Source organism: Pleuronectes platessa, chromosome 2 (genome assembly GCF_947347685.1).
Source record: "Pleuronectes platessa chromosome 2, fPlePla1.1, whole genome shotgun sequence".
Classification (NCBI taxonomy): Eukaryota; Metazoa; Chordata; class Actinopteri; order Pleuronectiformes; family Pleuronectidae; genus Pleuronectes; species Pleuronectes platessa.
The window spans coordinates 14,047,605-14,061,238 of NC_070627.1; the positions used below are offsets into that span (position 1 = coordinate 14,047,605).

Here is a 13,634-nt window from a genome sequence, read left to right on the forward strand (position 1 = left end):
AGCCATCTTCATCCTGTTGACACACCTGCAGCTCTTCTCCTACACTTTCAGTTGAACAGTGTTTAAATGTGTCCTGCCTCTCTCCCTCCTCTTCATCAGCTGTCAATATTAACACGTTCTATCCCTATGCACAACATGTCCTGAGCTTCAACGCCGCTCTTGTTCCCTGGTACCAATGTTGAATTCAGGGGCCAGATTCTGCCTTGGTGTCACATTTCCGCGGCTGGAATTTGAGATCATGCGGTTGTATCTGCTGCGGCCTCCGTGATAAACTGTCATTCCGTGTGTCCCCCTGGCAGCATCTGAAAACCCTGCGCTGATGTCACGAGCAGTGGATTCGTCCACAGCTCGGCGGGCCCCTCGCACAACAGGACAGGACGGTGTGTGACCGGGGAGAGGCCCCCCCCACCGAGACTTTTCAAAGTTGCAGGTCATCGATACGCAAAGAGTTTTAGATCAGCGGTTAGGGTGGCATATCCACTGACAGGCGGGGTTATTACTCATCAGCCACGGTTCCGCAGATTGTATTTCAAGTGTTAGGAATCTCCCGAGTCACCCTCCAGGCGTTAATGTCACTGGTGTGCCTGGGTCCGTCTGTCTGCCATCAGTGGAGAGGCAGCCTACCTGCCGAGCAGACACCAGGAGAGAGGACACACACAGACCTGGACCTGGTCCTTGTTGCACGAGAGCAGTGTGACGGCAGAGGTGACGGCGACAAGATGTCCCACCAAACTGGAATTAACGGTAGGCAAAACTTTTTTAAATATCCTTAATTATTTCAATATCCTTAAAGAAAAACAACCCAGTCAATTAAGTCGTCCCTTAATTGGTTCTAAATTTAGTCTAATTCCTTTTTTCCCCCCATTTATTTTCTTTTTTACCTCTTAGTCTCATTAATGATATTTCATACCTAACCTCGTTTTTTTCATTTAAATGCTGTTAATAAAAATAATCGTGGGCTGTAAAATTCACACGTCTCAGAGATCACAGGTCTGGTTCTGAGTTAATGTGTCTGTGATCTGTGTTGTGATGCCAGTAATTGTGATATTTATCACTTAGAGCAACGTATATACATGGATGTGTGTTATTGCATTTGGTAATTGGAGCGTAGGGGGACAGGTTGGCGGAAGCATTTCTCTCTCTCTCTCTCTCCTTCCTCACCCGTTCTTACATCATTTATGAGACAGCTCTGTTTGGTAACCATGGTGAGAGAGGAGGGGGGCTGGGGGGTGGGGCTCAACAAATGGTTAAATCTAGTTTTCAGCATCAAACTTCCCTTTGACAGCCTGAAGCCGGGGGATGAGGAGGATGTGTCATCAGTCAAACTCACATTTCTCTGGTCATTTCGTGCATTTGTGGGTCCATCTGAGTCACTTGAGGTGATGGCGTGAGTCCCTGGCAGTGGATCAAATGTTCTCCCTGAGGTGGAGGCTCAGGTTCTTACTTACCTAACTCTGACTCACTTGCTTCAAACCCCCCCCCCAACCTCAGTTTTGACTTGTCTGCCTTATATCTGGTTACTCAAGCAACATCTGAGCTGAGACAGTTTCTGGCCGGGGCGAAGGGAGGTGCCATCAGAATCATGAAGATTGTCATCAGAAATGGTAAACATGAGATATTTACTCATACTAGAATATTTTAAGTTTTTCTCCTTTCTCATTCTAATCCTGAGGTGAGTTTACTGATGCACATATGTTCTGTCTGCAGAGGAGTTGGTGCTAGATTCATTCAGAGAGCCGGCATCCAGCTGGGACAGAGACTATGACCAGTGCCTGCTTCCTCTCCTCCCGCCTCGGGAGCCCTGCTACATCCTCTATCGTCTGGACTCCCAGAATGCACAGGGATACCAGTGGGTCTTCATTGCCTGGTCACCTGACCAATCAGCAGTAAGTTAAGGAGATGCTGATCCACATGTCATGGTTGATGAATGTAGTCATTCCAAACAATGCAAAGTTACTGTAAACCTGGAATGAGATTAAATCTAGTTTTTTTTTAAAACACTTAAACAAACACAAATAAGATCATCCATCCATCCCTCCATACTTCCATCCCTCCATCCCTCCATTCTTCCATCCTTCCATCCTTCCATCCTTCTATCTATGATATATATTCTATCTATCCTGAGGGTCGAGCTGTAGCCAATCGTAGAGGCATTGGGTGAGAGGTGGGGTACAGATCATTAGCGTATAGCATGATACAGAGAAAAACAGCCTTTTACACTCACATGCACATTTATAGTAAAGTAGAGACTTAAATGAGTCCATCCCCAATCTGCATATCTTTTTACTGTGGGAGAAAGACCACAGAGAGAGACCAAGCAAAACTCACTCAGAGAGGCTGCAGACAAACTGGGATTAGAGCCAAGAAGAAATAAGATATTTAAGAATAGAATTCACATTATATCTTATATCTTGTCTGTACAATTGAAGGGCAATTTTGTATTCAATCAAGAAATAAAGACTATGTCTGGAGTTCATTCTGTCCTCCTGTCTGCTGTGCCGTCCTCCAGGTGAGGCAGAAGATGATGTATGCAGCGACCCGTGCCACACTGAAGAAGGAGTTCGGAGGAGGTCACATCAAAGATGAAATGTTTGGCACAGTCGAGGTCAGTGAAACTGTTCAGGTTTGACCACTCATCCATGAATCTTCTTTAACAGACACTGTACCTCAGCCCCCTGTTGTCCTGGGGTCTGTCTGTGTTTGCAGGAGGACGTGTGCTTCCAGGGATACCTGCGTCACATGTCGTCCTGCTCCTCCCCAGCTCCTCTCACAGCTGCCGAGCAGGAACTGCAACAAATTAAATTCACAGAGGTACAGTTAAGACAATATTATATGTTTGAATAAAGATAATTAGTATGTTATACATGCAGAATCTTTTGTATTCATCCTGATTGCTTCAACGTTTTTTTTTTTCTTGTAGGATAAAGTTGTATGGGTATGTAGATTTTCCTTCTGATATAAATTCAAGTGTGCACATGAAGAAGAAAGCGTTGGACAGTTTTTAAAACTGTCTCTTCTGTCCACAGGATGAACGTAGACGAACCGGGAATCCAACCCCACGAGCCAAGGTGCGTCTTGTCTCGTACCTGTACATACATTTTCTTTTGAAGCAGTCATGTTATTTTATTTGTATTTGTTTAATTGTGCAGGTTACAATGGAATTTGGCTTAGACAAAAGGGCACAGGCTCTTCAGGGCCTCGCATTCCCGTTGCAAGAAGAGGCCAAACGAGCTCTGCAGCAACTCAAGCAGAAACGCATCAATTACATACAACTGGTGAGCTCACACTAACAAATATTTTATTACTGTTAAAGTGAACAGCATGCAACTTATTCCAGTGCTTGTTGGTTAAAACTCAGCAAAATCAACGGTGCATTACTTGACCCCAGAGCTTTGTTGTGCCCGTTGTGTCTCAGAGACTGGACGTAGAGCGAGAGACCATCGAGCTGGTTCACACCAAACCCACAGAGACCCACGATCTTCCCTACAGGATCCCCACAGATTCACCCAGATACCACTTCTTCATCTTCAAACATTCCCACCAGGGTCAGCTGCAGGAGGCGCTGGGTCAGTACACACTCTCGCCCAGATGTGACAAGTCACAGTAACTTTGCTTATCTTACTCTCATTTCTATTGATATATACTGATAGGCACTGGTCATCCATTACTCGGTATACACTTCATTTTATTCTTTTTACAAATTGTTTTTATCTTCACTTGTATTTTAGACTTAATTCTTTATTCTTTACTTTTACTTTTTCTATATTTTATATTATCTTATCTTCAGAATGAGCGTAGCAGGCGAGCGCGGCAGCTTGCAAGTTCAAATGAATGCTACTGTTGCTTCTCATCGGGAGGGTGTGTAAAAGTGTCAGCCATAACAATAGACATGACATCAATCTGTCTAGTGTCCATATGTCTACTACTTCTATTTGGTTGAAAGATTAAGTGACACCGCATCAGGTTCTTGTGTCTTTGTCCAAGGAGCTTGAACAGCAGACACTATTATAACTGATCCAGTGAAGCAACATATATCAACTGACCACTTCATGCACTCCTCCAGTGTTCATATATTCGATGCCTGGCTACACCTGCAGTATCAAGGAGAGGATGTTGTACTCCAGCTGTAAGAACAGGCTACTGGACGAGGTGGAGAGAGACTACCAGCTGGAGGTCACCAAAAAGGTACATGACCCACTTATTGTGTAAGGACCAAAGCTTCCAACTGCTGAAGAGTCTAACTTATGAAACAAATGTGTGTGTGTGTGTGTGTGTGTGTGTGTGTGTGTGTGTGTCTGTGTGTCTGTGTGTAGATGGAGATAGACAGTGGCGATGGTCTGACAGAAGACTTCCTGTACGAGGAGGTGCACCCGATGGAGCACACCTTAAAGCAGGCCTTTGCCAAGCCGCGTGGACCAGGAGGCAAGAGGGGCAACAAACGCCTCATCAAGGGCGCGGGGGAGAACGGCGAAGAAAGTTAGATGCTGTACACACACATAATATAAACAAGAAGAAAACCGATACCCGATATGTATGAATTGACTTGTTATTTGACCGTTTAACTTCTAGCCATTCCTTCTTTATTTTTACTCAAGGACACACGCACCCAAAGATAGATCCACCGTGAAGCAGAAATGTGAAAATGTGAATATTTTTGTGAAATTAAAGCCAAGATACTAGATTCAAGGAGCTGTTTTGTGAAAACTGAATGAGAAGTCAACTTTCAGGGTGATGGAGGGTGATTAGCTGACGTATTTTAGTTAGAATCCCAGTTTATATGGAAACAAAGTCATGAGGAAGTAACGACACGTTAAGGAAGGTGCAGCAGATTAGAGGTAAAAATCTAGAGTCATGTTAATCTTCTTACATCTGGTGAATCAGTGTGTTGGTCAGCTGCGTAAAACTCCTGCTGTTAGGCCAAATCTTTTTGAAATCCATCTATCCATCATTTACTCAACTTAAGATTGAGACTTTTGGGGGAGTTGGAACCAATCACAGCTGATATTAGGCGAGAAGGGGGGGAACACCCTGGACAACTTAACTTTACCTTGATTCTGATTTATCGATTGGAATTTGTCTTAGCACATGTAATAAAATCTGAGCCCTTACAAAGAACGGAATCATAAATCCTAAAACCAATGTTCAAATAAATAAAACCTCAATGTAAAAGACTTATAGATAAGACACTGGCTATCTCCTATAAAAAGGGAGAAAATGTAAAAGCTTGTTATCTGGGTGGGATGGGTCTTTAGCCCTTTCCTTTGTAATCTGGCCTTGTAGTTTTCCTCTAGCGCACTTTGCAACACCTTGTTCAATCGTCTCTCTCCTCTGCTGACACATTCCCAAACCAGACAGTGAATCCAACGGTAAGGTGGCTCTCTCCACTGCTGCACGATATATAAATGCATCAAGCCTCTGCTTGAAACAACACGTTTTTTTTAATCGTCTGAAAAGAAAAGTCTCTGGTGAGCCTGCTTCAGAGTAGTGGTGGTGTAAGTCGCCAGTGATTCGCAGGGCTGACATACAGAGACAAACAACTTAAGAGTCCTCATTTACCCTAACCCCAGCCTGACCTATGACCTTTGTGGGTGGAAGCCCAAGTAACCGGAGGAAACCCACACAGATACTGGGAGAACATGCAAACTCCAAAGAACTAGGAATAAAAGCAGGAACCGTCTTGCTGTGTGGGCGATGGACAGTGTTCACGACTTCATTTCACTTCTGGTCAAGATCCCCATTTATAAAGATACTAATATATGTCAGAATCTTAGGGCAATGTTTATATAAGGAAGCAAACAGCATCTAGAACATCTTATATGAGTTTTAGATTGGAATGTAACATGCCTGTAAACATAAATCTAACTTCAATAAAGAACATCAACAAGCTAATACACAACATATATATTATGATGATGAATAGCAGCGAGTTTGACTCTGTCCAAAGGGGAAGAAAAAGCTCTTCAAATGCTTCCAGATGAATCAGCACAACTTCTGAAATGTAAGAAACACAAGGTGTCGTTTGAGCCGAGGGTGGTGCGTCAGTCTCATTCTTGGAATTGAGCAGTGATTTTCTGGAGTCTTATCAGGCGACTGGTAGAGATTTCAGAGGAAAACTTGAAGGAATAAAATGCTTTTTATTTCCTGGATTTATTTTGCATTTGCCAATTTGTCTCAAAGTTGACCGCAACGTCCCCTTCTGCTCTTCTTCTTTGTTTGATCTCTAGTATTAATACAGTTTCTAAAGATCACTGGGAATGGCTATGAAATTTCTGTTTAAAGGTGGATTGCTCGTTGCATTTCACATCATGAAAATTCATCCAAATCACATATTACACAGTGGCCTGCAGTCACACAGTCAAGATTTAACTACATCCAGGTGACGGCTGTTGCTTTACATGGAGCCACAATAAAATATTTTCTTTATTTCCTCGTGTTTGTGCCCTGGTTGCTCTCTCACTGTGCGTGTCAGTGTACATGTGTGTTGTTCTATAGTCCCATATATTCTAAGTAGGCCTTCAACAGCATCAGGGATCACTGCTCAGTAGTAGAGGTCATTTGCTGTGTGTGTTTTCCAGGAAGCCGCTCTACCCAGAAGCATTCAGCTGTGCATTCTGCTGCTCTCACTGCTCACGGGAAAGACGCTTGATGTGAACTTTTTTTTTCCTGGAAACGCGGCACAGTACTGAAAGGCAGTTTTCATGTGGTCATTATCTCTGTACATGGGAACTGTGGCGTGGGCGGGAGATTGTTAGCCTTGACTTTTTGAAGACATACCGGTTTTCTGACATGGCACAGCTCAGTGGAATTCCTAGAAAATAACAAGAGAAGAAAAAATAGGGAGGAAAAATACGCCATTTGCTACATAAATCTCCACAGGCTGAGAAGTTTGTGTTAAGAACAAGCTGTGGATCCTGGAGGGAATGAATGGATGAATGGATGGAGTGTGTGAGATATAGAGCAAATGTGTGTCTGCCAAAAAAAAGACACAAAGACAGAGAGTCAGAAAGCCAGAGATCCTGTGGTTATAATTTTGAAAACGTATAAATGACATTATATTATACATATATACAGTGTATGGTTGTAAAACTGTATTTCCACTCCACTGAACGTGGATCCAGCATTACACAAGTTGCTGCCTGCAGCTGCATCAAGGTAACGGCACTAAGAGCACCGGAAGCTCTGCTCTACTCTTTCAGCATAAAAGACTAAAAACTGTCATTAAAAAGAACAACAGGTGGTGGAGGTGACAATTAAAGCGGTAAAGCAGCTTTTTAGAGGCTTTGGTGCGTTTTTTACAGAGACCCAGAGAATTGACTGTAAAAATAAAAAACTCATCTGCATGCACATGTTTATGCATAGAACGAATTTGACTCCAGTCTCTTGTAGCTCAGTTTGCAAACGTTAGCAGTCGAGGTAAATAGATTTATATTACAAATCAACAACAAACAATGATATATGGCTTTGACGTAGCTGCTTCTGTAAAATATAAACAAGTGCATTCCTCCACTTGTTCACGTTTCACATGCAGGTGATAGTGCACAACTAATGAATGAATATTTTTATTTTTATTTATTGTATTAATATATTATGAAATGAATTATAAAAACTGTCATAATATAGTCTATAACACAATCGTGTATATGTTTCATAATCTAAAACGCTTATTATGTGCCATGCTGACAGAAACGGTTATTGCAGGTCCTATTTCTGTAATTTCTCACTTCAAAATGATCCTTTCATTTCACTATGCAATTACCTCAGACACTATGTCGTGAACACATTAAATTTGCAAAATTTAAATAACTAGAACAATTCAGAGACTCCAGATTAGGTTATAGGTGGAGCTGCAAATGGGCTCTACTTGAAACATCCAAGGCCCTAAAAACAAAGAATAGGGGCTTTCTTTAAAAAAAATTCACAGATCTACAGTGTTTTGAGATGAAGTGCAGTGCGTTTTATTTTTGAAGGGCGAACAGGAAGTGGTGTGTGCACACAGTGTGTTTGTGTGACGGGGCTCAGAGCTGCAGAGTGTCACTGCGGGCGCTGTCACACAAAACCTTTCTCAGAATCAGATTCCTGGAAGCTGAGTGAGTTCAGACTGAGCCGAGCTGTTGTCTGTCCTGCAGTTCACTGAATACAGAGCACTCACACACACACACACACAAACACACACACACACACAAACACTTTGACTTACAGCTCACACACTCTCAGACGATATATTCTCTACAGTATTGTTCAGTGTCGCCTCAATCGGAGTGAGTCAGTCTATGATATCTGATTTTTGACATTTTGATGGATTATTCTCTGGACTGTTTATAAATCTTCTCACATTCCATATGGTTGTCTTTGATTTAAGGTAAGATCATTTTAAACATAATGGAGCTCTCATTGTAATGTGTGTGATGTTGTATTTCTCATTATTGTTGTTGTTATTATTATTTATATGTAGGACCTGTTTTATATGCCAGTACATGTATTGTGCATGTACATGTGCATGTATATGTAATATTACGTTCAATTAGTTCTTGAGTTCAGAGTAGCTGATTTGCTGGATACAGTCAGATAAATATACAAACAAACAAATTGCATTAATATCTATTTATCCGTGGTGATTGTAAATAAGATTTATTCAAACAATTTCTATATGTCATCCTAATATAAATATGATGGAAAACAACCATGTACCTGAGTAATTATCAAGTAATGTGTTGAAATGTATCTATACAAACCTAATAATTGAGCTATTCATTTCATTATTTCACTGTAGTTATTATTACTAGTAGTAGTTTGTTATGTATTTATCCTATGTGTAGTTTTTTGTTTGATTTGTTTGTTTGTTTTAATTTGTCTTTTCTTTTTGTTCTGTTTTATGCTTGTTGGCTCATTTTGGTCAAAACAAATATGATGCTCTCAATCTGAAGTGCAACCCAAAACATACGTTTAGTTACCGACTATAGTTTTTACAATTTTCATTATTTGCAAGAGATAGTTTGGAGCATAAAACAGTGTTATGTTGCACAAGAATCTAATTTCAGACTTCTTATGGAAATGTGTATTTTGTCAGTGCCCCAACCTGAACATTATCTTGACGTCTCTGCATGCTAACAGTCAGAAATGGTTGCCCGGGCAGTGACCATTTCTCAACATGAGGAGCGAGAAGCCTCATGCTGCCCACGTCCCTCTCCTCTGTGCTGGGACCCAGCAGAGGACCTCCGCTGCATCGCCACCACCTTCCAGTATCTACAGACCTCAGGTACTTCACTGCTTTTTACTTCACATTTCATTTATTTATTATTTATACTACATCCAGCCATTTGCATTGACTAATTATTTCCTGTACAGCCATACAGCTGTACACTATGTGTGTGCTTCTTATTCTAATGTTATTTACATGTTTTTTTTTTACGCTGTGTGTGTACTCCACACATAGCGTCTACTAATCCCATTACCTTGTGATGGCCAACAAGATTATTGGGGTTAATATGATCATGCATTTAAGAGCTTTGCCAGGTGCTGATTATCTTAACGGGAATCGCCACAGTGTTTACTATTTGAAGCTGCTCGGTTTGTAATTGAGATGCTAAAGAAGCCGAGTGATGTCTTTTGTGATTAAAAGAGATTGTGAGTGAATAATAAGTGAGATAGTAAGAGTGTGATCATCCTCTGTCATCCTCTGTCATTGGGGGTAATATTTAGAAATAATTGGTGGGAATTTCCTAACCTTAACTAGAACACTTCAAATGGCCATATTCTCCGAAGGAAATAAAAAATCTAAATCCTCTTTTTTTCCAGGCTGGTACTGGGGTTCCCTCTCAGCGAGTGATGCTCGGGAAGCTCTCCTGACAAAGTCTGAGGGTACGTTCCTGGTGCGGGACAGCAGCCACCCACAGTATGTGCTGGCACTGTCAGTGAAGACGCGCTGTGGACCTACCAGTGTACGGATAGAGTACAGCAGGGGCTGTTTCTGGCTGGACTCCATCTCCCCTGCTCTGCCTCACCTGCAGTCCTTCCCGAACGTCCTTACCCTCATACAGCACTACAAGAGCTCGGGCCACGCGCCACAGGACCAGGCATCCAATGACTTTACCCCCAAAGCAAAGCCTGACCCTGCCAGTGGAGTCCCCTTAAACCTGATGCAACCTTTACACAAACCAGAGGCCTTCCCCTCTCTGCAGCACCTGGCACGCCTCACCATCAACAGACACACAAACTGTCCGGAACACCTGCCACTCCCAACGCCTCTGCTGCGCTACCTGCAGGACTACCCCTTTCACATATGAGGGTCTCCGTCACAAAGACTAGAACGCGGATCAGGGCCACACTCCACGACCACACACTGTGACTCAGGGACAGTGTGACACCCCAGGGTACAGAGGCTAGTCCAGAGGGAGAACACTGTGCGCATTTAACGTTAAATTTGCAAAAGGAATGTTTATTTACTGTTAATGAACTGAGTGAACCCGACAGCTAAACAAACTCTCCTGTAAGATGTTCAAAAAGCTTTTAAACCTGTCCTACATCCCAGCTGTTTTCCTGTTATGGACATCATGATACAACAGGTATTCTGATCATGCTTTACCTAAAATGAGAGTTTGGAGCAGAGGGTAACGTTCCCTGCTGTGTCCCCTTAATAAACCTCTTCCATTCAAAATGTAGAAGAATGGAGATATCATAGGCTACATTGATTACCCTTGGTGTATCGAATATTGCTTGTGGATAAAGTAAGGTCAGGCTGACACTACTTGACATGTGGTCAGAGTCCACTGACATAGTCATTGTAAAAGATCAAATAAAGGAGATGGAGTATAGTGTGTGTTTTGCGTTTCTTTCATGTCCTGTATCTTTTTAAAAAGCAGATATCTCCCATCACTAGAAGTAAAAACATACAAGCTTTAAAAAAAAAATCACAACCAGAATGAAGATCATAGGATGACGAGAATTAAATGACATCTGGTTATCAAGCTGGTTCTTCTCTGAAGAGGATCAAACAGGCCTGTGGATTTCTGAGAATCAATTTCAGAAATGTTTCCTCTTGTTATCCAGAGTGTTTTCACTGCTGGTATGAATGGGTAGCTTGAACATGCTGTTGGGGTTTCCATCATATTCCCTCTGTCCACTAGAAGGCCCCGTATATAGTTCCTGTTTCCTGACCCACCTGTCTACCTGTCGTCCCTGATGTCCACTGGAACTTCTACTTCTTTTTCGATAATCTGCTCCCTGGTATTCTGCCCTTTTTCCCTGTACAAAATCATATGTCACGTGTATGTTCCTCCTCCTGCTACCTGTGTGTTAGCTGTTGTCTGTCCCTTCCTATACTGTCTGCATCCTCATCACTTTGTCTATGAGAGTTCCTCTATTGCACCAGCCTTCCTGTGTGTCTGCACTCACGTCCTCCTTCACTGTGCTCCCTCCACCCGCCATGACCTCAATCTGACCTAAGATCGACCCGGCAGATTTTAGATTGGATTTCTTAATGAAAATCCAGACTTCTTAGAGCGACTAGTTAACTTTAGCGATGTACTTAAGTCGGGCATCCTAACCGAGAACCAGCCGCTTCCATCTTGTCCTGTCCATCATGCTCCTCGGCCTATTTTCTGAGCTGCTGCAAGAATGTGAAGGTACTTGGCTGATGGTCCTGTTGCCGGCCAAAGTTCCCACACTGCACCAGCAGCCATGACAGAGATCCTCCATTAGAGGAAACACACTTCCTTCCAATAACATTACCAGAATGAAGATCAAAAGGCTGTTCACGCGTATTGCTTACATTATAACAACTAGTCAGAGTGGAAACCTGATGCTTTTCCTGGTCTCTCTCCCAATCTCCCCCTATATCTCTCTCTCTCTTCTCCTACCTCTTTTCCATCCCTCTCTCTTCTGCTCCCCATTTTTCTCTTCTCACCCCAACCGGTGAAGGCAGATGGCCGCCCACACCGAGTCTGGCTCTACTGGAGGTTTCTTCCAGTTATTAAGGGAGTTTTCTCTGTGCACATCGCCATAGTGCTTGCTCATTGTGGGGACTGTTGGCTTTCTCTATTATTCTTAAGGTCTATGTAAACTGCCTTGAGATACTGTCTACTATAATTTGGCGCTATACAGATCAAATTGAATTGAAATTGAATTGTTCGTGGAAAACTGTTCTTAGGTAGTAGTGGCCATATGTCAACACACTGGTGTTATTCTCAGAGGAGGATCCTACATGCCTGTCGATTTCAGAGAAGCAAAGCTCTTTTTTTTCTTTTTCCCCCCCCGAGTGTTTTTTGTTCTCATCGTTGACCTGCCACTCAAACGTACACATGAATGGGAAGTTTCAATGTGACTGTTTTCATGGAAACATGCCTGAGTTGGTTTCCACGAGGTGGAAGTGAGCAATGCTGAGAAAGCCTCTTATCTGGATTAGAGTGAGAGCTGTAGTTATTAATACACTGCTGCACCGACTGAGAATAGAAACAGTCTCCCTGACTGTTTCTGCCTCAGCCCATTAGGAATGTTTAAATCATTTCTCAGTATGCGTTTATTTAATCGGCAGCATTATCTGAACCCTTTTCTCATTACAATCTCCATCTGGAATGAAAAAGGCTTAATGTGGACTAAAAGTGTCCCCCTGAAAGGAAGTGTAGAGGAAGAATAACATTTTGGTCTATTTATGCAGAAATATCTCACATGGCAAAATAAGAAACCAGTCAGCTACCCTGGTACACTGAATGTTGTTAATGCTAATCTTATGCTCATTAGCTGCACTAAAGAACAATATCAGCCATGGTTTTCCTATTTAACATGTTTTCCTGATGTACAGTATCAGCCGACATGATGAGGGGGCTCCTTTGTTAATAAGGCTTTTTTTTACATAGGATACTTTGACGTCACAGCAGGAGAGGAACAGGCATAAATAATGAGATTAATGTCGGCTGAGTTCCATTTAACTGCCTCAGCTTCATTTTCCTGGTATTGTGCCTGCTGGTTCTCTGTCATGTCTCATTGGGGCACTTGAGCAGAACAGAGCCGCTGTTAATGTTGTTAGTGACACTGCTGGTTTTTCCTCCATGAAAAGCAAAACCATTTTTTTGCAAACAAAGGACCGTTGTGCTTACATGGTACATATTATTATTATTATTATCTGATGACCCAGTCATCAAATTACCGATCAATGAGCAAACAGAAAGTCAGAGCCCTCGTATCACTCTTGAAATAATGCAGAGCACAAAGAATGCGAGGAACAGGGCCAAGCTGCTCATTTAGTTCCATTTATCCATCTCCCCAAAGGTGAAGCCAAACTGTCTCAATCACAAACTGGTGGCTGGCTGTGTCACATGTCATAAATTCCACCCTCTCCATGTTAGTTGATGGGACATGGACCAAACTGAAAAGTTAAATGCACGTCACATCTTTCTCAAATATTTCTTGTGTCAGTTTAGTTAGTTCTTACCATACTGATATTTGTTAATGTGTCTGGTAACTTTGGTTTTGATCAATTAATTGATGGAAAATAATAATAATTAGTGAAACGTCAGGATTGACAGCTGAGACTGACTGATGATTGGTCGAGCACATGTATCTGCAAGACCTCAAAACTGTGGTTCCATCCCTGATCCCTACTGCGCAGACTTGGTTCCAAATGCAGGAGATTACAACGT

At 42.3% G+C, this 13,634-nt stretch overlaps 2 protein-coding genes across 3 annotated transcripts; both read left to right on the forward strand.

Annotated features, from left to right (window-relative positions):
- The first annotated feature begins 719 nt into the window (after positions 1 to 719).
- Positions 720 to 4,481, forward strand: LOC128451661 (twinfilin-2). Its single transcript, XM_053435468.1, has 9 exons — positions 720 to 744; positions 1,527 to 1,604; positions 1,708 to 1,886; positions 2,510 to 2,605; positions 2,707 to 2,811; positions 3,150 to 3,275; positions 3,416 to 3,566; positions 4,064 to 4,185; positions 4,314 to 4,481. Exons 1-9 carry the CDS (start codon positions 720 to 722, stop codon positions 4,479 to 4,481), a joined length of 1,050 nt encoding a protein of 349 aa, XP_053291443.1.
- A 3,588-nt stretch (positions 4,482 to 8,069) lies between these two features.
- Positions 8,070 to 10,811, forward strand: LOC128451725 (cytokine-inducible SH2-containing protein). Of its 2 annotated transcripts, none has more exons than XM_053435473.1 (3): positions 8,070 to 8,359; positions 9,068 to 9,256; positions 9,796 to 10,811. In XM_053435473.1, exons 2-3 carry the CDS (start codon positions 9,118 to 9,120, stop codon positions 10,281 to 10,283), a joined length of 627 nt encoding a protein of 208 aa, XP_053291448.1. In that variant the 5' UTR covers positions 8,070 to 8,359; positions 9,068 to 9,117; the 3' UTR covers positions 10,284 to 10,811. The 2 variants fall into 2 exon arrangements, with proteins under 2 accessions (XP_053291448.1, XP_053291447.1); XM_053435472.1 differs by having other exon boundaries at positions 9,112 to 9,256.
- The last annotated feature ends 2,823 nt before the right edge of the window (positions 10,812 to 13,634 follow it).

Bases quoted from the DNA above. Each gene is read 5' to 3' on its own strand.
- LOC128451661 (XM_053435468.1), top strand. From the start codon at position 720: ATGTCCCACCAAACTGGAATTAACG. The intron at 745-1,526 runs GTAGGCAAAACT...TGGTTACTCAAG, and splicing joins CCACCAAACTGGAATTAACG to CAACATCTGAGCTGAGACAG. The intron at 1,887-2,509 runs GTAAGTTAAGGA...GCCGTCCTCCAG, and splicing joins GGTCACCTGACCAATCAGCA to GTGAGGCAGAAGATGATGTA.
- LOC128451725 (XM_053435473.1), top strand. From the start codon at position 9,118: ATGGTTGCCCGGGCAGTGACCATTTCTCAACATGAGGAGCGAGAAGCC. The intron at 9,257-9,795 runs GTACTTCACTGC...CTTTTTTTCCAG, and splicing joins CCAGTATCTACAGACCTCAG to GCTGGTACTGGGGTTCCCTC.